The sequence below is a fragment of the Hydractinia symbiolongicarpus genome, chromosome 1, assembly GCF_029227915.1.
Source record: "Hydractinia symbiolongicarpus strain clone_291-10 chromosome 1, HSymV2.1, whole genome shotgun sequence".
NCBI lineage: Eukaryota > Metazoa > Cnidaria > Hydrozoa > Anthoathecata > Hydractiniidae > Hydractinia > Hydractinia symbiolongicarpus.
The window spans coordinates 19,474,242-19,501,065 of NC_079875.1; the positions used below are offsets into that span (position 1 = coordinate 19,474,242).

Consider the following 26,824-nt stretch of genomic DNA (forward strand, 5'->3'; position numbering starts at 1 on the left):
CTAATTGCATGTGAAGACAGTGCCTTGGCGGTTTTTTCCCCTTTCTCGTGAATTTCACGTTCAACGAATTCCGTATACGCTTTTTCAATCGCCTTATCTGATGCCTTGTCAACAAAGCCTTCGGTACATTTCTTCGGTAAGAGATGCTGTTTGCCTTTGCGTATAGCATCTTTCAAAGCTTGACGTTTGTCGATAGGTTTTTCGAAAGGTTTTTCGCGATGCTCGAAAACTTCTGCTGGTGTGTCGACTTCATCAAATATTTCTGAGATTGCAGACATCTTTATGAGAAGCTTTCTATAGCGAAAAAAGCAGAGCACGATCACGTACGGAAGAATTATTGCAAAACATAGGCACATTTCGCTCAGCATGTTTATTTTTCAAAAAAAAGCTCTTAATTATTCAAAAATGTTTATCATTTCTGAATAGATGAGGCAAACGAGTTTGATCTTGTTGCTACCGCTTCATACTGATAAGGCGTGACTCAAAGTTGTGAGAAATTTTAAAACACAAATCTATTCAACGCGACTTACAATTCCAAAGGCAGCGTATGTATACCATCCTCGAGTACATTCTGCTTATCGTAGAACGCTGAGAGTCCCAGCTTGTTTTGCTCGTACGTGACCATCCCCTGGTTGTGCACCCGGAAACCTACGTTTTTGGCCATGTCTAAACCACCCCTCAGCGCACTCATGTATCTACTCCAGGTCACAGCTTTTTGCCTTTTTGACATGGCTTTACATGAAAATTTGGTATCCTTTTTTACTTCAACGAAGTAGCACTTGGCTGTCAGGGCGATCATCCGAAACCCTATGAATTCTGCTTTAAATAGTCCTCCTGTTTGACTCGAGTATTTATCAGTGACAAGCTAGTTTTTTACATCCTCATCATACTCGTCAAGCAGTTCGGGACGAACGACATCTCGAAAATCTTTCCCAGAGATGGCAAAATAGGCACTGTCAGTGTCCACGTAAGTGTATTCGAAATCTTGACGATCCACATACTTGTCCAGGAAGTCGTAATAAAATTCCAACATGCGCAACTTGGCGAGTTGGTATACCGCGATACCGCACTGGTAGGCTCTATCGATAGTACATTTGTGTTTACCCCTTCTCAGCTCATACGCATCTCCGATCTCTTCAAGATCCTCTAGGTACGGGCTTCGGAGGGCTGCATGAACCTCCTTTTCATCCCTCGTGAACGTAATATTTGCATGCCTCTCCAGATCCTCTATCATTTTACCGTAAAATGAGTTGCCTTTCAACTTTGCCGTATCTCCTGCAATACGCTTGTCGGGGTCTTTATCAGCCTGGCGTCGTGCATCGGCAATATCTTCTGGGAACCATTCAAAAGGCCTACCTCTAGCATACTTGAGAAACTGGTGAAAGGCAGTCACTTTAAGCTCATGTTCAAGGTACCACTTTAGCACAGTGGTATACAGTAGGACTTTTTCAGCATTTAGTAACCCCAAAAGCTTACGTGTACCCGGAACACGCTTGCGACCCGTATTTTGTAAGTATTCGTGCATGTGCTCGGGAATTTGATCATCAGGTATCTCCTTGACGACAAACAGTGGAGCCATTTCACTAAACTTTTCGCGCAGATTTTCAGGTACCTTGATATCAACCTGGGCAAAAGCAAACAACGATCCATCCACCACGCCTCGCGTCAGTAGCCCTAAGTTATGTTCCGATGTAGGTTTGGCCACCTTGATCAAGTGTTTCTTCACGCAGGAAAAGTCTTGCATCAAGGCACTAGGGTAGAGCATGTTTGCGTCATACCCTAGAATGGTCCTACACTTGTGGGGTTCGCCGTACACGTGAGATCTGATACCCGTCACGTCTTGTTCGTGGTATCTACAGAATACAATCGTGGGACCACCCACCATACCCGTCCGTAGGAGCTGGTAGGCCTCATTCCTCGTACATTTTTCACATGTTTTCTGTACCTGTTTACAACTCTTACGAGTCTTGCTATAACAAGAGTCCTTACACCTATGTCTGCATGGGTCTCTCAGAACGTATAGCTCTAGCTTGGGGTTCAACCGTAGAGACTTGTTTAATACATAGCGCATCAAAACGGCCGGTATACTAACAGCATCCTTCAAAATATCGATTTCATCCTCATAATACTGCAACCTCGTCTTGTTTACGGCTTTAATGAAAGGTTCCACATCGGCTAGGTTGTACTTACGCAGCCAGTCCATCATGGTAACGCAGCTTCGCCTGTAAAATGCAGCGCGGAATGTCTCGTACTCCTCGTCGGATAGTGTGTTTCTCCCACTCAGACGGGTATGAAAATTCTCGTGGGCCACAGGCCCAACATGGTTTAACTTGTCGTGGCTCGTCAACCATTCATACAAAAACACGAGCTTTTGCAGCTTGCATTCCAACGATTTGCACCAACCGCCATAGCTTAGACCAGGAGCAAGGAAATTTTTGATATCGAGAAATTTAAACCTCGAGGTGGCGAGGAACATGTAGTCGTTGTCTTTCTTTGCCACCTTAATCTTATCGCCTTGTGCAAGCTCTTCGACAAAAAAATGCTTGATCATTGATGTCGTATTTGCCGCTGTTAAACCCAATTACGGCCACTTGGTTTACCCACTCGTCCCACAACTCCTGGTTCTTTTTGGAGAGCATGCCAAAATTGTCAGGTTTTGGGTGCATTCTCTCGACCTCCTTCACAATCAGGGTATGCCTATTTTCCAGCTCTTCCACAAACTGTTTAACCAAGACACTTGGGTTTTCGTGCTCAATAAACGTTCAAACTATCGGCAATGCCAACACTTACGGGAACATGTCTCGAAAGGTATGTTAGATCATTGTTGGTAATTTAACGGTGATAGGAGGGCTTCAAAGTCAAACACGATATAGTGTGGGTAGGGTCTAAATTCCTTTTTAAAGAACCTCTTGATTTTGGGTGGGTTTTCACATTCCCAAGCCGTGACGAGGCTATAGCCCTTTTCACGTATCATCCTTTCCTTAGACAGGGTTGCAATGTAACGAGTCTTGTCCGCTGTGGTTCTCTCGGACAGATATGGGCATCCGTGCCATTTACAACCGTGGTATTCGCATACAGTCTTTGAAACAGGATCATATCCGTCTACCTTACACTCCTTCTTACCATCACGTAGAACGCGTTCACCACCATGACCACATAGGGCATGTTGTGTATGTCTTCCGGTTTGGTTTGACATGTATTCCACCCATTTTAAGGCATCGTAGCTAAAACCCTCATCGTAAAAAACCTTCTCGGCCTTGCTCGGCATACATTTAACCTCCCCCCCTTGCAAATGATCGTCTTCTTGACACCCTCGCATTCGTTCCTCTTATGCCGAGTGAGATTCCAAACCTCGTTAAAAACTTGGCCGCATACCTCGCATTGTCAGTGTTGGGTTAGCACATCTAAATCCTTTGTGAAAACAGTGCCCGTCCAGCATACCAAGATTAATAGTGTCTAAACCCTTTTTGTACTGCCTTTGACCATAGACGAGTCGCCATGGTGCTTTCTCAGAGTTTGTCCTGGGTTCAAAGACACGTTGATCTTCAATTGTTTGGCAACGCCCTCCAGATCCACCAGCCTCGTCCGCCTGACGTCCTTACGCTTAATCTTAGGGTCCCCGTAGTACTTTCGAGCTAATATGAGAGCTGTCTTCGTTAGACGTTCTGTTCCCCGTGCTACGTTGGCCCTCTCCATCACACCTAATTAAGCATCTCCAGAAACATAGATTGTCTGTTCGTTCTTTTTCCCCGTCCATGGCGTAGATGCATAAATAATGATAATAAATAAAAAGATGTTTAGAGTTCAAAATATTTAAGTGTCTTGTTAAAGTCCTTTTCGACTAATCGGATCTCTCTAGGTAACAAGTTATACAGCTTTGCTCCCATGGCGAAAAAGCCTGACTTCGCAAACTCTAGCCTGACCTTAGGCACAACAAATAGAGTATCTTTGTTTCTTGTCGTTTTTCTATGACGGTTTACTTTAAAATAGTCTTGAAAATTCAAACATACGTTTCTACGGAAGCCCATTAGTGCCATTTCTCTTGCCTATTCATAATTTCAAAAAGTGGATAGACATGAAACAAAATTTAGTTGCCTATTCATAATTTCGAAAAAGTGGATAAGCTGGTAAGAATTCGTCGTCTATTTACAATTTATAACAGAAATAACAGTACGCATGCGCATGTCTGGTCCCAACGAGAGTTCAAAATGGCAACTATATTAGAACCACGTAAGTCAAGAAATTTGATTTAGGTACTTATTTTATGCAGTATGTCGCTGAATTACCCCTGATTTCTTTATTGTGTAGGGAGAGTGGTAGTGGAGAAACTGTTCAACAAAGGTACAGCTACAAAGAAATAAATTCGATATTATATGGAGTTCACAACATAAAAATTAGGTGCAATACTTTTCTTTTAAACTTCTTCCCTATTCCAATTTCTACCCCATGTAGTTCATTAATTTCAATTATTTCTCTTAGCTTGCGCCAACTAAAAAGAGGTCTTAATTGTTATACAATGTTATCAAGGTATGGCCACCTTTTATTTTGAATGTACTTTTGCACATTGGCTAGATTGATTGTCATTAATTTTTTCCTGAAGGTTGAAATCGGTGGAAGTGGGTCAGCTTTGGATTACGGAAGTCTCAATCAGTGTTGGACATAACATTGACAAAGTCATTATGGAGCTCTGTATCAACTATGTTGTTTGTTGTTTTTAACTCTAGCCTCATTTTCTCTAATTTTAGCTCTAGTTGTGCACATTTTAAGCGTTCGTTTTTTAGGCTAACAATAACTCGTGGTGGTGCAGTTTTTGATAAGGGTGCTTTGAGTTTAGCTGAGGTGTGCAGCTTTTTTTCTAAAACTTTGGCAGAATTTTTTTGTTTTCTGAAACCTTCACTGCAAGAAGTGCAAATTGTTTCGTCCTGTCTTTCCATAAGCAACAGACAGTTTTTAGTCCTGTAATACACAAAAATTTCATATGGTTGTAGTGATTGATCTTCTCTGTTAAGTAGCTCCAAGGGTGATTTACAAATTAAGTGTGCTATGACCTGGCTAGAAAGATCTGGCTGAGTGCCACTGCAAAATGTGAAGTTTTCAATGCTTACCAAAAGATTTGAAACAGTAATGTTTTTAAGTGATTCTCTGCAATTTTTATATAAAGTATGATCTTCTGGTAAAAACACTTATATGCCTGAATTGTGAAGCCCAAGCCATCATCAATACACACTTCTAAGTATGGCTCACTCCAGGGTTGTGTAAACCTTTTAAATGTAGTAGTATTGTCAGTTAAAAATGTCTCCCAACCATTCAAGGATTTTAAGTTTTTAATGCGTGTGTTTAAATCTTTAAGGTTTTTGTAATAGGGGTTAATAGTTGTGGGAGTACTCAGTCTTTCTTGGTGGTCTTGGGGTACCTTGTTTACTGAAACTTCTTACTGGCATGTTTAATGTTGGGATAGCACCATGTTTTAATTTCTTCTTCGTCATCTTTGCCCCAACAATTATATGAGACATTTTTTAAAAGATTTATTTAGAATTGTTAAGAACAAATTAAGAACATTTTAGCCTATAAATCTAAAAAAACCTAAAGCAGTATAGAAAGGTTACTTACATATTTCAATGTCTTCTTTATGAAAATGTTTTTCACATGCATAAACATTATTATTAGCTATTTGTTTTTTAAAGTTCTCATCTACTACTCTAGTTTTGGTTATTTCAGACAGCCACCGTTGACGCCACTCTTTCTGAACATGTTCTGCAGGAATTCTAAAAATACCAATGCCTTTTGTTCTTCTACACATACTGCACCCGAATACACTACAATTTACACCTGACATCTTGTGTGCTAAGTTTTGCAGAATTGCTTTGAACAATTTATTACTTTACCTTTTTATAACATGGTTACCTGTATCAAAACTTTCGTTCTTATGGTGGCTTCCTATTCTAACTAAACATTAACTTTCTACCTGTAAAACATTTATTTCAAGACCATTATTTATACGTAAATATTTTTGTTCTTAAATAATTTTTAATGTTTTATGTAAAATATTATTTTATTAACGGTTTTTAGATTTATTTTTTTAGATATTTTTTAAAATAAAACAACAAAACTTTTAACAAATTCGTGTTTTTAACTGAAGTTTTATGCGCGGCAAATGAGTTGTGCATTATCATGTCCCTTTAAATTCAAATATGCGTAATAATAACAAAATTGAATAGGTTATTCTTGATCTTCCGAACCAGTGTTTTTTCTATGAACTATGTTTAAATGGACCTTGCAGCTGTACTCGCAATGGATATCCAGGATCTCCGTATACACAAAGTCTAGGGATTGAAACTTGATAGCATGTACTCTTTTGTGTCTATTATACAAACACACCGATTCCTACCTGGGCGACACACAAGTCTGAAGGTTTCGTCGATGAATCCCCAACAGTGATCGAATGGTGCTCCTTTATTTGAAATAGATGCATAATGCATACCTCCATGGGTAAGCAAATCGTTTAAGAACCACACAAAATGACCACTGAACACTGACCCATTGTAACACGTTATTTCTTCAGGTATATGTAACTTTTCGTCCAATAAATAGACATCGTTTCTGTAAAATCAATTTTGTCCTCAGAGAGATATTTACTTTGTTTTTTTAAATTAAACTTTGGCTGCAGATAATATTAATTAAACTTTTGTTGCAGATAACATGCATCGCGTTTTTGTTATCCGAGGATAGTCTTACACTATATCAGAATTTACTCTCATTCTTATCCCTGCTGATGGCGGAAATCTTCAAGCCATCGGGCTTCTTGTTTCAGGTTGTTGTTTACTAATTGTGGAAGATACTCTCCTGTCGGGTTCCTTACCGACATTTCTAGAACTGTTGGAAATCATGCTTGCGTTTGCCAAGCTGGAGTTATTAGAGTCATGTCTATCTGTTGCACTTGGACTTGCGTATCAGAGCACAGGGGAAAAGCGTATGCGTAATGAGGTTTCCACTTGATCTGAAATGCACCCTGCCCTTGGTGAATGGATCTAGTTTCCAGGACATGTAGCTCTGAAGTTGACGCGACATCCTTAAGTCATCCGAATAATCTATGTCCGGTGTTTCCCATATCCGGCATACCTTTTCGAATACCGTTGGTAGGAGTTTCTATTTGCTGGAGTCTGAGAGACTGTGCCTGGACTCCCGGTTTTGTAGCTACGCAACCTTGGAATGCACTTGTACTTTCTGATTCACTTGAAGTTTTATCTTGGAATGCACTTCAACCTTTCGATACATTTGAAGTTTTACCTTGGAATGCACTTCAACTTTTTGATTCACTTGAAGTTTTACCTACCCTCATAATAAGTCAATTATTATAACCAGTAAGTCATCTGAAACATTAAGCAATCTTTTCTGCCGCAAAATTTTCTTCACTTAAGGTAGTTTTGTAGTTTTAACTATACTAAATTGTAGCCATGTACTTAAAAAATCTGTAAATATGAATTTAAAAATTTTATATAATTATACCATGAACTTGCTCATGTTATCAAAATAAATCAAAATCATCAAAATCTGAAATATATTTAAATAGTCATATGGTAGAGAAAATGTTAGTAACTGAAGGGAAGTAATGTACACGAGGTCAAATCATTGTTGTTAAATCATATCTCGTTCACATTCCCACCATGTCATAGCAAAATTGTGCAAGATATTGAAGCATATTCTCGGTGTATTAACAGACAAAAGGGGCGGAGGATGGCACAAATACGGGAAATATAATCCAGAACTTTTCTAGTCCAAAATTAAAAGCAGGTCTTTTGCATCAATTTGTGTGCATTTTTCTAAATACGAAAAACAATACAAATTTTCAAAAATAAGACGATGAAATGCAAGGTTAATGCAAGACTTTTCCATTTGATATAGGCTTCGGAAGCAGATCTGTAAAGAGATGGAAGTTCTAAATAAAATAAAAAAAAACAACAGTCATTGATAACAAAGAAAAGAAATCAGGTATGTGCCTTAGGTAAATTTAAAATTCTTTTGAAAATTTGCAAGAGATTTCAACAAGGATTATGACTTAGTGCATGGAAATTCCATCTTAACGGAAACAACCGGTTACGATGCAAATACAGTTTGTTCAACGGTAACATGATTTGCAACGCAGAGATAAGAATACCGTAACCTGATTGATTTTTTTTTATCATAAAATTTTCGCACACGCAGCTGCACGTTTTAACTCTTTACGGATTCTTATTTCTTTAAAATTAGCCAAAATTTGCGACATTTTTTTTGATTTCATTTTGTCTCGCAACTCGAACGAAAATACCACTCTTTCTTACCTCGACAACAAGATAAACAAGGCCAAGATACGATGCAATACCCAACGCCAAAAATAAGTCAAATAAAGCTGGTTTTACACTAAAGCAAAAAAAATATGCAATATTATTCTGTATAAAGGGAACTGTGAGAATACAGTATTTTTTTTTAGGCTGTAACGTTGACACGCAAATTTATTTACGCTCAAGGGAACAGGACAGCCTAAATTTCATATACATTACACACACACGTTGAAGGAAACTTAACAAACAATCAAAACAAGATTTAGTTGAAAGTATATTAACGAACAATCAAACGAGATTCAGTTGAAAGTATATTAACGAACAATCAAACGAGATTCAGTTGAAAGTATATTAACGAACAATCAAACGAGATTCAGTTGAAAGTATATTAACGAACAATCAAACGAGATTCAGTTAAAAGTACATTAGCGAACAATCAAAACAAGATTCAGTTGAAAGTATACCTGTACACACTCATGTTTGCAATGAAAACATCGTAGAAGATAAATTCAGGATCCCTAAAAATAGATTGAAATGTAGAAACCAACTTTTTGTCACAACTTGCTTATTTGTGCTACCTTTCGCGCAACACGCACTACTGCACTGCTGTGCACGTATTTCATATTTTCGCCGAGTGTACCAAAATTAGTACTTGTAAAAATTACAACGTAGCCTAAATAAGTATTATAGGTACCGAGGACTGCTATATATAACTTACTTTTTATCAGCTTTAGTGACAATTCTTCGTACTTCCTTTAAGTATATTCCCAATGACTATAAAAAAACGCACGATTTTTTAAATACACTTTTTATATAAACAACTGATTATTAGCAACATTGTTTACATACATTGTTTGGACTTGGAAAGGATTATACGGCACACATTTTTTATTCACAAAGTATTTAAAATGAATCAAAAGCGTTTAAGGTCAGAACATTTAAATATGCAGAATATTAAGTGCCAATGTAAGGTAAGGCTGCAAGGCTTTTATCTCTGACAAACTATACTTATAAACTCGCACCACGGAAATCGTTATTTGACCAAATATTTTTCAAAAAAGTGAACATAAAAACCCACTATTTTTTAAGTATCGTTAAAATATCAGATACCACCAAGACACAAAAATATCAGATACCACCAAGACACTAAAATATCAGATACTACCAAGACACTAAAATATCAGATACTACCAAGACACTAAAATATCAGATACTACCAAGACACTAAAATATCAGATACTACCAAGACACTAAAATATCAGATACTACCAAGATACTAAAATATCAGATACTACCAAGACACTAAAATATCAGATACTACCAAGACACTAAAATATCAGATACTACCAAGACACTAAAATATCAGATACTCCCAAGACACTAAAATATCAGATACTCCCAAGACACTAAAATATCAGATACTACCAAGACACTAAAATATCAGATACTACCAAGATACTAAAATATCAGATACTCCCAAGACACTAAAATATCAGATACTACCAAGATACTAAAATATCAGATACTGCCAAAACCCACACGCGTCCCCATCAGTGAAAGTCCATTTAACAATTGCAACATATTCTACACGCATATAAACGCAAATGGTTCTTAGCTTGAGGCTAACTTGCAAAATATCGAGAAGGGTGAAAAAAGTAAATTGATAGATTGAGAAGGATAAAATAAGGCTCAGAGTCCCTAATCATTTTTAGAAAATCTCCCTTAAATTTAAGAAACATCCAGGCTTAAACCAAAAAGTATGCTTCTAATGAAATAAATCGTACCTGAAAAATATCTAAAGAACTGTTTAATAAGTGTATACACAAAAATATTTATGTAAATAAGTAAAGTAAGTAAGTAAGTAAGTAAAATATATTTTCAAGGCTTATCCATTTACAATAAAATGGCTCTTCATCCCAATAAAAATTAACAAGAAATATATTACAGATAAAATACAAGTAAATGATAAAATATTACTAAAAGAAATTGAGTAACACACGGGAATGGAGCAAATATGCAAAGAAAAAATAAATAAATGAATAAATAAATAAAACATCAGTTTCCCGCAAGGGATCTTGCCATTGCAACATCTAACAAGTAGCCTTTAACGTTCTTGCAGAAGGTGGAATAAACGTTTTAGTTTTATAGTTTTGATGGAAGCTCATTGAACAACTTACTAGCAAAATCTTGGAAAGTTCCTGATACAACCGATGGTTCAATGCGGGTATCAGAGTTCCGCAATGTTCTTGTGTGCACTTTAAATCCAAATGACATTTAGAAGGCCAGTATACTGAGTTTAACGCCTTATGTGTAGTTTTTAACAAGTTAAAATTTCTACGCTCTGTAATTGGTAACCATTTTAATTTAATAATATCTTCTGAATACGCTGTAGTTTTTTCAGTTGTTTATTAGAAGGTGTATATACATAGTCGTTGAAATCGATTTTTGACATGACTAAGCTCTCAACCAGCTGTTTTCGAAGAGCAAAATGAGTGTAGTTTTTCAGTTTACGTAGGCATGACAAAGTCCCGTAGCATGATGAAATAATATTGTTCAGGTGGCTCTCCCATGTAAGGTGTTCGTCAATTGTAATTCCAAGAAGATTTGAAGTTCGTGCTCTTTGTAAAGTTGAATTATTGAACAATATGTTAGATGAATATTCATCTAAATTGTGCAATGCCGACAATCTACTCGATGAACACATCATGTATTTAGTTTTGGCAGAATTTACACATAGCTAATTTGTTGTGGACCATATCGATAAATCCTGAAGATGTGTATTAATCTCACTTTCAGCCTCGGTTATATTAGCTGGACAACAGGATATATAAATCGTGGTGTTATCGGCGTATTGAATCATGCCATTGTTAATTATGTTTTGCAAGTCGTTTACATAAAGGTTGAAGAGGACTGGTCCTAAAATGGATCCTTGTGGCGCCCCGGTTTTAACGAGTAATTTTTCTGATTGGTTGATATCGACTTGCACAAATTGTCTTCGATTTGTCAAATATGACAATGTCCAATAAAGAAATTGTTTTGAGAATCCCATATCTTTCATTTTTTAATCAATGTATTATGGCATATGGTGTCAAAAGCCATAATACTTGAAAAGTCAACCATGACCAACAGTGTTACTTCACCTGCTTTTATCACTTCTTTGATATCATCTCTGAGTTTGAGTGAAGCAGTACCAGTACTATGACCTTTTCTAAATCCACTTATAGTCTCTTTATAGATAGCATTACCTTCAATGAAAGAAAAAATTGTTGTAGTACAATTTTTTCATAGATCTTTGTTAGACAAGGTAATATCGAAATAGGGCGATAATCTGACAAGCTGGTTGGATTTTGGACTCTATTGACTGGTTGTATTCCAGCCGACTTCCAAAGTGCTGGAAAAAGATTTTGTTTTAAGCAATTGTTGATAATGTGCGTGAGTGGAGAAGAAATATACTCAGCAGCTATTTTCAATTACTTTACTGGAATTTGATCGGGACCAGTAGATATGTCATTACATAATGATGTGATAATTTTTGTATATTTTTGCATGGTTTGTATACTTTAGAGAGAAAGTGTCATTGTCAGTTTTAACATTGTCAATGAATGATAATGTTTCTGTGGGTGATATAACTTCTTTACCAGTGGTACGCTCAGCAGTTGTCACAAAATGTCTATTCAAGTCGTCAGGTTTACTTTGGATACGGTTTGCGGGTGGATTTAAAACCGATTTAATAACTTTCCAAACTTCTTTTGACTTATTCGAGGATAACAACTTTCTAAAAAAGTTAATTTTAGCACCTCGAATTTTTTTCTTTGATAAATTTCTTAGCTCTCGATACTTATCCCAATAACTGGGATCTGAGGTACGGTGTGCTTTATGACGTAACTACGTTTCTTTCTTTGATCGTGGTTTGTATCCAATTGTCTTGCATCCACAGTGCAGGAGGACGTGTTATTTTTACTTTTTTTAATGGTACATGTAAGTCAAAATGATATGAATTTTTTAGTGAACGCCTAACTACATTCACATGTTTACATTTCATTTTTTCTGGAGTTTTATTTTGGCGAATCTAGAAAAAATAAATATTAGCGGGAATTAATTTTGGTAATTTAAAAAATTGTTCATATGCATATTTCTTGGTTGAAACCAGACCTCAATAAACAAGTTAAGCATTGCATCATCAATTTATCCGTTTAATTTTATGTTTTGTATTTTGTATTATTACTTAGATATTGATTTAGCATGTGTAAATTCATTTAATAAAATTGAAAAATTGTACTTTTGGGAAATATTTAATTGTCTTAAACAAATTTTGTATATAAATTTTATTTAACTAACTTTTGTTAGTTTATCTAATATTATTTTGTCAATATGGATTAGCTTGTGTATAATTCATATAAAATTGTACTTTTGGGAAATATTTAAATAACTTTCGAAAAAATTTTTGTATAAAGAGTGTATGTATCAACTTTTGTATAATTTTCTGAAGATGACTTTGGTAAAGTCGAAACATGTTAAAAATAAAACATATGCATATTTATAACAAAATGTTCGCTTCTTCTGTTGCAATTGCATTCAAAAAGAATTCGTTCTGTTTTTAAATTTTCTGCTGCTGTTCGTGGCTTCATTACTATCGAAAATGTTGGACACATTACCTAGATCAGGATTTACTTTGCTGCAGTGACACGCGCATTGCAGCAAAGGCAATTAGTTCCCGCCAAAATTTAGTTTTAGTTTTTTATAAAAACTGCTAAACATTTTAACATCACAGTATAAATATTTCATCAAACTTTAAACAATGGTTACGATTGTTAGTGCATTCTTTTTTCCTTCTTCTTCTTTGTGATCCGTTAAAAAAAGTGTTTTAATCATCATCCACGAGGTTGTGATTCTGCGCAACTCGGTTAAGAAATGCACCTAAAACCTCTTCATCCGTGGGTTCAATATAGAGCTCTGCTACCACCAGCTGTTTATATTTTTCAATTAATCCAAGATTGCATACCATTCCTGGAATCTGGAAAGTTATTCGGTAAGGTATTTCTAGACCACCTTGCACCAAAAATAAATTTTTCTTATGTGTCCCTGTAAGCTGAACATGAACCTCAAGGTATCTCGCAGATCATGTAAAACCTGTGGGAACCAACTCAAAATCCTTAATAAGTTCAGGTGTATAATATCAAAATCAGATAAAAAAGATTCCAAACACCTTAAATATCAGAACTGGTAAAAGAGAAGCGGCGTAAACTACAAACAACGATCAGGATTTTACTTGTACTGTAATGTACATGGTATAATCGACGGGAATTGGCCCGAAGCTACTCTCAGCCACATAAACAAAAGCACGTTAAGCATTTATTTGAATGAGGCAAAAATCCTCAAAATATTTTTTTGTATAAATAACGGAAGTTTTGCGCATTTAACTCTAATTTAGGGAACGCTTATATGAGCAATGAGAATGCCTATTTGCGGACCTTTGTAAATACGATATAAAAATATATTGCTATTGTTGATTAACCAAGTCGAAACTTCATAAACCCAGTTTAGAAAATATTGTTTGAGGAGTAATAACACAAGTTTGCAGCTTGAAAACGCTGTGCTTAATCGCTCACTCACTACGTCGTAAAACCTTTTGATATTGCACAATTAAAAACACGTTGTAATATCTTTTCAACAACGCATATGTAGTCTTGTGCGTTGTTTAAATCTCATGAGGCAGAAATTACGTGAACAATACCTCCTCAAAGGCTGTAAGAAGTCTGTGATCCTTCGATATTAACTGCTGACTACGAGGCTCTGACGTCACACGTTCAATCCAAGAATTGATGTGATCTTTATCCAGCGACTAAAAACAAAAACAAACACGCTTGTTATCGTTAACCAGTCTGTTCATCAGATCATTTGTTCATCTACCTTCTAGACGCATGACAGAGCGAAAAAATGGACATTAATTTGGCTATATGAAAGTGCTAATGAGACAAGAACAAAATAAAAATGTTACATGGAAATAATAGTGATAAAAACATCAAAAATATAAGTTTCTTTTCTAAATTCTGTGTGTCAGTTGTCAGTCCGCCTTTTTTTTTTTTGCAATTTTGACAGTGCACATATTTCTTTTGATTTTATTTCACGTTGTCACTTTTTTTTTAACCTTTCCTAATCAGTTTTTGACACGTTTTTCATATGACGTGCTTTCATCAAAAATTATTGACAACATCGTTGTCAATAATTTTTCATGTTACTTGTTTCGTATAGTTCATATTATTCAACCAGAACGCTTAAATTTTATAAAGAGCAATGTGTGCAACAATTGTGTTAATCAACAGGCTTAATGATAGTATTTTCGTGCTTAAATTATGCACCAGAAATAGCCAAAGTAAAGAAAATAATAAAAAAACTTACCAAATCACCAGAAAATATTTCTAGTTTACTTGAATAACTCTGAAATATAAGAAAAGAGAAATTATAAACCATTCTGTACAACTTATATTTCATACGTAGCTGAACTCTTACTGAATACCTTTTCAGATAAATTGAAAACATGTCTTGCAAGACCTTCCGATAATATCTTTATATTTCTCCATAACGATTCATTAGTAATTCTAAAGTCAAAATAAGCTCTTATTTATCTGTATTATAATACCCGTATACGTCTGTCTGTCTGTCTGTCAAGCAAAATGGTAGCTTAGCTGCGCAAGTAGCGAGACACACGCAATGCGGTATAAAAAGGACGGGCGAACTGTGGATTTTTCCACGTGCTAACGACTAGTATTAAACAAACACACTACTGAAAGACATAGATAAATCTTTGTGTATTTGTCATATTTAATTTCAACGTCACTATAGGTACCCATGCTTACTTTCTATCGAATATCGAGCCTTGCACTTGAGACGGTTTATCCCTATGTGACAACGTTCCAGCTGGTAGCCTTCTTAGAGAAAACCGTTCATGCTCCCAAGCCAGTAAGTCGTCTGCCAAATTAACTTTTTTGTGGATCATACTGAAGGTTGAGTCGGGGAATAGCTCATTGGTCACCTTGTAACAAAAGATAAAAAAAAATTATGTATAAAAAAGAGAAAATAATGAAAGGATATATCGAACTGCAACGTTGCTATGATATTGGAAACTCTCCAAACACTTCACGTAAGTGTCAGAACAAATTGAACTGTTTTCAACTCTGTTACGGTGCAGGGGGTTATAAGAAAATGTTTACACAAAAATGACGCTTAAATGGCCAAAATCTAAAAAAAATCACGAAGTTTATTTCTTTAAAGTTAGTTCTTTCTTTTCAAAATCGGTATTTTTAGAAAATGAAGATTCATACAAAAAGTGGTTTTCTTATATAAAAAGAACGTGTATGACAACCCTTCATTTCTTGCTCGACGAGTCTTTCACCGAACCACATATGATGGGAAACAACAAAAACATATGTGTGTAAGATACACATACCTTTTTCAGTTCCTAAAATAAAAAAGATAAATCGTAAATCTTTCTTAAACAAGCATTTTCTTATGCCAACAAAAATCTGTAACAATGAGGGTTCAACTTACGGAAATTGCTTTTTGATAAAACTAACTAACAAACAAAAGTCCTAAAACAAAAACTACGTAAGGAAAATTTATTTTCGCAGGAGTTTGCGAGAGAAAAAATCGTATTTCGAGAAAATTAATTTTCGTCAATTGTTCAATTCAATTTTCAAAATGTTATTTTTCGGTCTGAAAATTCGCAGACACTAAATTTCGCGAAATAGACGTGAAAAGCGAAATTCACTAAAATCTTCCTGTGAAAATTAATTTACCCTATGTGGAATAAATAACCAAACGATGAGGCAAACTGAAAAGTTTTACTCACATTTACAAGAGCATAACCCTGTGAGCCATCTTTGGGTGGCTTCGACACATGAATGTTAAGGTTAGTACCTTGGCCGATGGCGTCGATGCATAGGACATACTCCGCTTCAGCTAACAAACTAATTTCTAAAAATAGACAGAATTTAAGTGAGGATAAGGAAAATACAACATAACTATGTCAGTCATTTGTCAGCTGTATATAATATATGTTTTCCAATATACTTGTTAGCTTTTTAGGCTACAAAATGCCACAGTATAAAACTACAGTTATATAAGTCTTATTCTTGGCCAAAAGTTTTAGCAGCAAAATAAATTGTATTGGCATTTCCTGTATCGGGTGTATATACAGTTAATTGTTAGTTAAGAAGTTTGCACACTTTGTAGGAGCCTGATTATATGAGGAGATTTGACTCGGCGTTGGCACGGTTAGCGGGTCAACTCGTTTGAAAAAATTGCATATTATATGGGAAAAGTCAGCCCGGGACAAGACCTACACTGCTGCTGGGTTGAAAAAAAATGCGCGTAATTTTTTAAAAATGGCGGATACACGATGTAAACAAACAAGCGGAATTGAATCAATATTATCATTTAGGGAATTTATAAGCTGTTCTGAATTTTAATTAAACTTCTAGTCTGCTACTTCGCTCGCCATTATTGTCTTTCTTTTGTTTTCGATCGCAATGCGCATGCTCTTCTTTTTCAACCCGGCGCCTGGCTCGGCAAAGTGAGTCAACCCACCTAACTAATCCGTCCCGGGTTGAAAAAACGAGCCAGCTCGCCTAAACGGGTTGACCCATGTCATATAATGTCAAATATTTTTTAGTAGTGATCTGCCATTATGCCGACCTGTTTAATTTTATCATGCTGAGCATGTCGCGAGCCAACACCGAGCCAACTCGCCTTATATAATCAGGCTCCAAGAGCTTCAACAAATTACACAGAATACACACTATATAAACAACAGAAAAATAAAATCCTCATACCAGAGGACTCGACATTGTCTTCGATCCACTTTTTTGTGCCTTGGTAGTTAAACTTACCACCACCAGCAAGTAAAAACAAGATGTTGAATCTCACGTGTTAAGAAACAAACAAAAGAGCAACAAATACACAACATTTATTTTTTGCTATACCAGAACATACATTCCAGGTTATGCTATTGGGGAAATCTGCAAGACAAGTTTGATTCTATTTTTATTTCAGTAGAAGCATTATTGGATGCTTTTGATAGCTAAACTTGAATGACAACAAATTTTCTTGTAACAAACATATCTATACATACATACACATCTATTCATACATACACATCTATACATACATACACATCTATACATACATACACATTTATACATACAAAAGGATACTTTGGCTGAGTACTCTGTCTATCATATAACCTAGAGAAAAAATTATTGTTATTTATTGACACCTATTTTTTAATAAAAATCAAGGCTCTCCACGAAAGGAAATGGTTGTAAAATATCTAAATTTGATCAAATTGTGAAAATAAATTCTTGAACTAGAAACTACGTATTTCTACAAAATTTATATTTCTACAATACATGCGAGTGCAATCGATTATTGGTTTCGGACTCAAATAACAAAAACTAGACAAAAACACATTAATTTCAATGTATGTTCACTACACATAAATCACTGTAACAGCTTTTACACCTACCATCTTTAGATTTTAAATAAATCCGTACAGAAGGTGGACAATCATTTAAGTGTACTTAATTGCGGACTATAATCCTTTTTAGAAACTTTCACATATATACCACTTTCTTCAGGGATACAAAAATGTCATTTTTAACAGTTAAATATCCTAAAAAGTGAACCTACTTGCTGAACAAACGCGCAATTTCCAACAATGCAACAACTCCACTTCCAGCACCTTTACTAAGTTTCTGAAAAAATAAAGCAAGCACCAAATTTTGATGACGTCTTTGATTAAAAGTAATGTACTTTGTTTGCTCTAAAAGAGAAATTTCACTTACTGGAACAACACTAAAAGCATCATAATGTGTAACAATCGCAAGAGTTGGCAATTGGTCTTCCAGTCCTTGTCCAGTCAACTTGCCCTGCATTAAAATATGAGGATTTATGAATACAAACATAACACATTTAAATTATTACAAGAATTTAAAGAATCTTTCATACTTGTTTAAGATTTGCGTCGTAATTTGACATTAGGGGCTAAGAAACAGTTGTTGGTTTTCGACTCAAAAGTCAAGCTAATGGCGGTGAAAACTGAGGACAAAAACAACGACCTAAATTTTATAACCCCCTTCCCCCAACGCTCAGTGTTGCAGCCAAAACAGTGATTGGCCTTCAAAATTCAACCTGGAAGTTGGGGGGAAAGGGTTAATTAAAAAGTCTATACATATTTTGTCCAAGGCTGTACCTAGCTAGCTATATCCTTCGAAATTTCGCATAAAAATATACGAGTTTATTGCACATAAGCAGTTGAAGCAACAACAATGACTTTATAATATTTTTTAGAGATATTAACTACCTTCATAAAGCTAGTAACATAGCATTTTTCTCTCTGTTCCCTCGTCAAAACAAACTTTTGATTTACTGATATTTAAAATATTTTACAGACTGTTAGCTTATTTTACTGCCAAAAAGAATGCTTACAAATTTTTTTTCCTTTTTTAGAAAATAAAAAGTAATTATTCATAATCAGATTGTGTAGACGTCTATGTGGTTCTAAAGTTCGTATTATTTCTTGCATCTTGACTTTTTTGTGAGTGGTCCGTTTATTACACACCACTTTTTGGAAGTTGCGGGGATTGAGCTTTTTGAATTGTCTCGTAGCCCCTTTAAAATGAATAAATAAATACAACGTGCCAACCTGAATGCTAATAATTGGAAAATCATTCATCGCTTTCGACTCTCCACCATCTGTTACTAAGTGGAAGGAGTTGGCAGACGCAACATTTGTCATAGCTGAATAAAACAGATGTACTTTAAAAATTAGGGGTTTACTTTACATACATTTAACAAACCTCATTACATCTACACAACAGTGTTTTGTAAAAACAACTTGAAAGCAAATTCTATTTCTATGTAATACCTAATGGTATATGATTAAATAGCCATCTTTTAGCTAACATCGAGTTAGCATTTAAAAGAAGGCTTTGTTACAAATTTTCAGAAGCAGTTATTCAAAGACAATTTATTCCTATAAATTCAGCAAGTGGCATTCGAGGGCTAAAAATATGCATATATCTGAAATTCACGAGGCAGATCTTTATTTTTTCGAAATTATCCAGGGTTCCGCAACGTAGTTCATGGAATTGGCTGAGCCTGCATCTTGCGAATGCGACACACCTGACATTAGGGTGGCACCAGGTTGGCCAATCAGTGCAGGTAAATCGTGTTGCAGATACGGGCGAAAGACAAAAATAACTTTCTTACAACTTTGTATTTACATGGCAAAAAAATTAAGATTGAATATTTAGCACTGTACTTTAAAAGTACATTCCCAATTTCTCCGGGATGAATAAAGAATTTGGTCCCAAACCTAGGACATGTTTTATCTATCTGACTTATTTTATTCAAGAGAATTGCTGTTAATATTTTCTTCACATGTAGCTTCAGAAAAATGGATATCCTGCCAAAAACTGTTTTTTTTGGCGTCTCCTAGAATGGCAAAATTCAGGAACTCAGGAATTACGATAATGGTGAAGAAGTTATTTTGGTTTATTTCATCAATAAAATGGTCTGAAATCATAGTAAGTTTCAAGTTATTATTTATCTTTACTGAAGCTATAGGACTTTTAATTCCAATGGAAAGCACGTTTTTCAAATCAAAATGGACTAAACAGTTCGGAATTATTTTGTAAACTTTTGATAATGTAATAATAAAGATTTGATGATGTAGCACAGGGGTAAGCCGTTTATTGAACCTTCACTGGTGGTTTACCTGTAGTACTGATCGATAAAAACTACTTTGTCTTGATTTGTGAAAGTTTATTGAGTACAAATATTTTCTCCTTTTAAAAATACTCTTAACAAAATTAAATACTCTTAACAAAATTAATCAATCTTTCCTTTTCAACTGGTATTTATCCATCTTCTCTTAAAATTGCAAAAGTTATCCCTGTTTACAAAAAAGGCTCAAATGTCGAACTTTGCAACTATCGGCCCATATCTTTACTTTCAAACATTGACAAAATTTTCGAAAAGCTTATTTTCAATCGTTTATATAATTTTTTTTCTATGAACAATACTATCTTTCCAGATCAGTTTGGCTTCAGGAAAAAAATTTCTACCTCACACGCCTTACTAAACATTACTCAAAAGATTATGGAAGCTATTGACAATGGTCTTCTTGTTTGTGGTGTCTTCATTGACCTACAAAAAGCTTTCGACACTGTCGACCATGAAATTTTAATTAAAAAACTTTATCACTATGGTATTCGTGGGGTTCCTTTAAATTTGCTGCGCTCTTTCCTAACCAACAGAGAACAATTTGTGTTTATCAATAATTCGTCATCTTCACATAAACCTATTCGTCATGGTGTTCCTCAGGGCTCTGTTCTTGGTCCACTTTTATTTCTACTCTATATTAATGATCTTCATACTGCAATTAAACATTCCATGGTCCACCTCTTTGCAGATGATACCAACCTGCTAAATATTAGTAAGTCCGCTAAACAACTAAATAAACATCTTAACTTGGATCTCAAATTCCTTTGTCAATGGCTCAATGCAAATAAAATCTCATTAAATAAATCTAAAACTGAACTTGTTATTTTTAAAACTCCGTTAAAACCAATTTTATTTAATTTTAAATTTCTAATCAATGGAACTAAAATCGTTCCTAGTGATACTGTCAAATACCTTGGTATAACTCTTGACTCAAACCTCTCCTGGAAATCTCAAATTAACATCACCATCTCCAACCTCAAAAAATCTAATGGAGCACTTGCCAAAGCTCGTCATTTTGTTCCAAAATGTGTTCTTCGTCAAATTTATTTTGCTATTTTCTACTCCCAAATACAATATTGCTCCTTGGTATGGGGCCAAAAATCTTCTCTTACCCGTCGAATAGAAATTTTACAAAACCATGCTATCCGTATCATCTCTTTTAGTACTTTCAATGCTTCTCCTACCCCACTATACGGGAACCTTAACTTAATTAAATTCTCTGACATGATCTGTATACATAATATAATTTTCCTACTGAACCTTTATTATAAAACTCTTCCTATTAGCCTCATCAATACTTTCGCAATCGACTTCGCCCATTCCCACCACACCCGTGCTGCTGACAAAGGCTTTTTGAATCTACCTCTTGTTCATTCAACTGCGTTTGGTAAAAAGTCTGTTAAGTTCTTTGCAATAAACTCATGGAACCGTCTTCAAAATTCCTTACCCTTTAAAATCTTGAGTAAAAATACCTCTGAGCTAAAAATTTTTTTACATAGTCACTTTATTAACACATATAAAATCTAATTACAATTTTATTTTATTTCACCCAGTCCAAATTCCTTTTTCCTGCTTGAAGGTTTGTTTTAAGCAGCTTCCAGACATTTCATGCTATTTTTGACTTTGACTCTGTGATATCCTCGTCTGAATGTTCGTCTTGTCCCTGTGTTGTCCTGTGGCGTCGTCCTACCTGTTGTTCTCCCAGGTAGCTAGCACGTTATTTAAGCACATAAAGTGCTTTGTGCTAGTTATCCTTTTATTAGGTAAATGTTCAATATATTTTTCATATTATATATTTTCATTGTAAACTCCTAATAAAAAATAAATCTCTCTCTCTCTCTCTCTCTCTCTGTATTGGCAAGCAAGCAAACATGTTTTCATAGAAGTTCGCCTAAAACAAACAAAGTAGTTGCGAAAATAAACAAACTTTTTTTAAAATTTTTATACAAGGCTGGTGAGTTGCATTTGAAATTAGTGAAATTAGTGATTCTGAACAATCAATCAAAGTGCCCTGTATGTAAATTCTAAAAAAATGAGCAATGTGCTCACTTTTCACGAATGATACCGCAAAACAAAGAAACCGTGTTCCCGTAACCTATACTGGGAATTAGGTGTGGTAAAGAATGGAATTAATTGTCTTTATAAGGTTGTTCAAAAACATTGGAAAAAAGTCGGTGTTTATGTAAAAACAAAATATTGAAAGCGATCTACAAAAGTAAAGATAATGTTTTCAGTTTATAACACAGCCGAAAAAACACAGTAAACAAACTACTACCCGCGGCCCTAAATTAAAGAGGGACCATATATTCTGGGTGTTTTTAAATGAGGCATCTAATGGAAGCATTACCCATAATGATAACAAATAACAAAAAACCTCTTAATGCTGACGATGCGTCTCCTGTAACTGCAGATGCAATTTCTTCATACAAGGTTCGTATACGATCTTTTTCATGAGCAAAATAAACTGGAATTGGTAGATCAGCAGTCAACAGTTCCTGCTCCAGTGCTTCAAATTTCTAAATGGATAATGACAAAATTTACTAAAAATTAAATACAACTGAATTATTTTCTCTATTTTTTCTTGCATTTTCTCCATCTTTATTTGCATTAGTAATTTTAGTGCACGTTTCTAATGTATCAATTGGTTCAGGAAAGAGATCTCCTTGCGTAATTGTCAGATTTAACCCTGTCCTGGCTGTGAATTGCCAATGATTGAACTTACACACACCACAATTGATTAGGGTGTGCAGACAACACAGACCAAAACTCTTGTCAATAAACCTGCAAATGGTTTGTTACAAATTAGTAAATTAATCAGATTTTAAATCTGTTTATTTTACCAAAAAAACAAACAATATATACCTATTCCATGAAATCAACGACTCAAGAAATTAACGCGAATTAAATTAACGGTCATGAAATTAACGCGGTTCAATGAAATTATTTTGAAAAAGGCATTTGATTAACGTGGTTGAGGCAGATTGTTTTCAAAATGCATTTAAGGCAAATTTGAGAATATGCTATATCACACGAAGCAAAAATTATGGCAACAGTTGAATCCTTTATCACAAGGTGGTTTGAAAATCGAAATAAAAGTTTCCCTTGTTTAGGAAGACGATGTTAAAAATTTAAGGAAATAGTGCTTTCAGTTGATTTTCCACCGAGTATAATGATTATACAAAAGCTACTTTAAAAAAGACCGCGTTGAGCTATCGTCCAATGAGAAGGAAATAGTAGAAATTTGTAAAAAAATTGTATTTTTATGTTTTTTAGGCTCTAACATATTATTAAAAAGTTGCGAAATTAATAGTACTAGTCGTTAGCCTATGGAAAATCCACGGGTTCGCCAGTCCTTTTTATACCGCATTTCCTGCTTCTGGCTATTGCGCAGCTAAGCTACCATTTTGCGTGACAGACAGACAGACGTATGCAGGTATTATAATATAGATTTTAATTCACGAGTCATGAAATTAATTGTCTTTAAATTAACACTGCATTTAATTAACAATCATTAAATTAGCGCGAATTTTGAAAAACCGCGTTAATAAGGTAAGTCTTGGAAAAATAAATGAAATATAATTACTACTTTTAATCACAGTCAAATCAGGTAATCCACTTAGTAATTGCATAACAATATTTGCATGTCTCATATGTATAGGCAAATTCTTGGAGAGGGTGATGCTAAGCAGAGAAAAATAAAATAAAAGAAACAGATATAAATCACTCACTTTAAGTTCATCTAAACTAATCCTGTCCAGATGTGGTGGTATTAGTATTAATAAGGCACTTAAGCCATCCTCTATTGCTTTCTGAAGCTGTTCCATTGATAACTCAGTGGCTCTTACAACTGCACATCTTCGAATCAGATTTTCTGATGAAAGGGACCTGGCTTCTAGATTTATAGCTGCACCACGTGAACCTATGAGTAAATTAAAATATAAAACTAGAAATATTGGGCCAGCAAGCACATTTTTTTGAAGTCACAATTTACCCACTTTCTAAAAAAAATAAATTTAAAACAGAGAAATTAAGTCAATATAGATGCTTAAAAACATATTTCGTACCATATCAACGTTTTCTAAAGAGATCAAAATAGTTATTCTAACAAAGTAAAAAATTATGTCTAATATGTTAAATTTTCTGTCCCTTGCCATGCCAGCACTTACTGTGCATTTGCCTACCCTTCCCATAACTTTTCTAGTGCCTGCCATGCCATCTCCTCCCATGCTTGCCTACCCCTAACATGGTCATTCCTCTTCCTGCTTTCTTCGCTGTGCCTAATGCCTTTGCCTGGGCAACATCTCTGCAATCCTTTCTATATTGATTACAGTTAAATGTTTAGAAAACGTTCCTACCATGTTTCACACCACTCAAGTCAAATTGCTGCATTCGGAACACTGGAAAATCGTGGGCACCATAAACACTTGGAGCTGTCATTAGTAAAATTGGTATGACCATTAGAAAACAAACTGAAGATGGCATACTTCTTAAAAATTCGAATATATTTTCTGTGTCACCAATCATGACTAGCGGTTAAATGTGAAATAGAACACGAAGACTGATATTGATGACCAATGATATTTTCCTCTTCTATAGGTATAGCTAGCTATATACTACACAGAGCACACGATATGAATGAAATTCAAAATGGCAGTCTATGGTTTTCTCGATGGAAAACATTAGTTACAAGAGTCGATTGGTAGGTCGTATTTTTTTATCATGTCGCATGAAAACATGAAAAATACCGAACACAAAGCAAAACATCAACATAAAATTTTGCGCACGTCTTTTTTCTATTTAGTAGAAAAATGTCAGATTAGCTATTTATACAAAATTGATAACTCGTGTTTTTTTAATTTTATTTCATTTCATTTAAAAACGTTTCGCGATCGATTCGCCCTAATTTTGGCGTGGGGAGGAAAACATATTGGAACGGAAGCAGAGGAAATTATTCTTTAACTCGAAATTAATACCGACTGGAAATATTCCATCTATAAAAAAGATAAGCTATTCGACACGAGTGAGTACAACGTCTAAATTCCTGAGAACAATAAAACTTTTACTTTATTAGGTATATTTTAGGTATATTGTATACGTATATTGTGTTTTATATTTATCTCAGAAAAAATAAACAAGATCCAATTTGAAGACATAGACAACGGAAAAGGTAAAGAGCTGAAATTCAACGAAACCTCATTTGTAATCTTGGGTGCAAAATACGTGGATTGTTGTCATGGTGTTTTGAAAGGAATATTTCTTACAAACAAAAGTGAAACGAAGCATTGCGAAACAAAGTCAGTGACTGTTATGCATATCTTCCTAAATCCGAAAACAATAGTGTTTAATTTAAAATAGAACCTTTTTCAACCGTTAAATGTAAAATGTTGCGTTGCCGAAGAAAATCTACAACGGTTGAATTATTTTTGCTCCTGTAGAATACCATACTGCAGAAATAATAACAATGAAGACAAGGATATGGTGGAATGCAACAAATGTCGGTAATGGTTCCACAGAAAATGCGAAGACATGCCTCACTATGTTTTTGAAAGGAGTTATTGCAAAGCTGGTTTTGTTCCAGTTGCAATTGACTTCAGCCTCACATTTATACTAACTGTTATTATTTGGTTATTTAATTTTAAAAACTAACTAAATTATGTTAAGAAAAAAACAAAATTAATTTGCGTTTTTTTTCTATATCCATGACGCACGGGGCCGTAATACAAAGAAAGCCTGGGAATGAAATGTTAACGTATTTTCGAGTATTTTTGGCTGATTTGGATAACTGCTTTGCAGTATACTGGCTGACCTTGATTTATTATTTTTTAGCACAATTTTGAACCTACCAATCGACTCTTGTAACTAATGTATTCCTTTCTCGATGATTCCATGAGTAAAGCAAGATATATAACGTGCGTTTTGGGCGAACCGAAAAAAATGGGCGGCAATGAACGGCCGTAATGGTTTTGTAATCTCTGAACTTTATCTCGAATTTTATGTTATTATTATGTTAATCTTCAAGATTACATGCGCCGATGGCCTCTGGTCAAAGTTTCTTTAAACGTATCTATAAAAAAAGATGTTTTTGGGGACTGAGCAACTTCTTCGTGATAAAAATGTTGCCAAGTTGATTCCCTAGACCAGTTTCCAAACTTTAAAATATCTGCCACTGTTGCTCTTTTTTTTAAAATGCATGTGTAGATGCTGCCGATCGCGTTAAATGTCTCTTGAAAATTGAGATATCGATGCCTACTGCCTTCAGTACCTCTTTAAGTCATCTGCCTATTGTGCTTGAGGTTACTCCTTTTTGCGGTTTCCTCCCGCAAAGGTTTGGCTCGTTTTAAGTCGGCTACTAAAGTTTTGACTAGACAAAGGGGTACTTGTCCAGAGGCTTTTGTACTCAATCAAACCTGGTCTTTATCAGAGATAGGGAACGCACAGACGTCACAAAAAGTCCCCATGATCCAGTACCATGCATTGTTGAGCTATGGAATTCAAGGGGTAAGTCCCTACCATGCAGTGCTGAGTAGGGTAAAGTCCCTAGTGAGTGATGACGTCATCAAATCATACAAAAATTTCTAGCGCATACTGCAGGGAGAGTTCCCTTATAGTATGCTAATAATCAACGCATGCGCAGTAAGGACTAAACTGCGTTAGTTTTTTTTGACCGTTATGAAAACCTCTGACGAAGTAAAAGTTCTTACAATAAAGAAATGAATACACAC

General features: G+C 35.0%; 2 protein-coding genes across 2 annotated transcripts; both read right to left on the minus strand.

Annotated features, from left to right (window-relative positions):
* Positions 1 to 865: 865 nt before the first annotated feature.
* On the minus strand, positions 866 to 2,551 carry LOC130660625 (uncharacterized). Its single transcript, XM_057461084.1, has one exon. It carries the CDS (start codon positions 2,549 to 2,551, stop codon positions 866 to 868), a length of 1,686 nt encoding a protein of 561 aa, XP_057317067.1.
* Positions 2,552 to 7,794: 5,243 nt separating this feature from the next.
* Positions 7,795 to 24,781, minus strand: LOC130645361 (BOS complex subunit ncln-like). Its single transcript, XM_057451335.1, has 18 exons — positions 24,458 to 24,781; positions 23,831 to 24,021; positions 22,477 to 22,618; positions 19,021 to 19,115; positions 18,161 to 18,244; positions 18,006 to 18,070; positions 17,531 to 17,560; positions 17,150 to 17,238; positions 16,168 to 16,292; positions 15,766 to 15,777; positions 15,176 to 15,351; positions 14,836 to 14,917; positions 14,718 to 14,756; positions 14,053 to 14,160; positions 9,037 to 9,092; positions 8,783 to 8,836; positions 8,319 to 8,397; positions 7,795 to 7,936 (listed from the first exon to the last, which is right to left on the minus strand). The coding sequence occupies exons 1-18, from the start codon at positions 24,624 to 24,626 to the stop codon at positions 7,874 to 7,876; spliced, it is 1,659 nt and encodes a 552-aa protein (XP_057307318.1). The 5' UTR covers positions 24,627 to 24,781; the 3' UTR covers positions 7,795 to 7,873.
* Between the last annotated feature and the right edge of the window lie 2,043 nt (positions 24,782 to 26,824).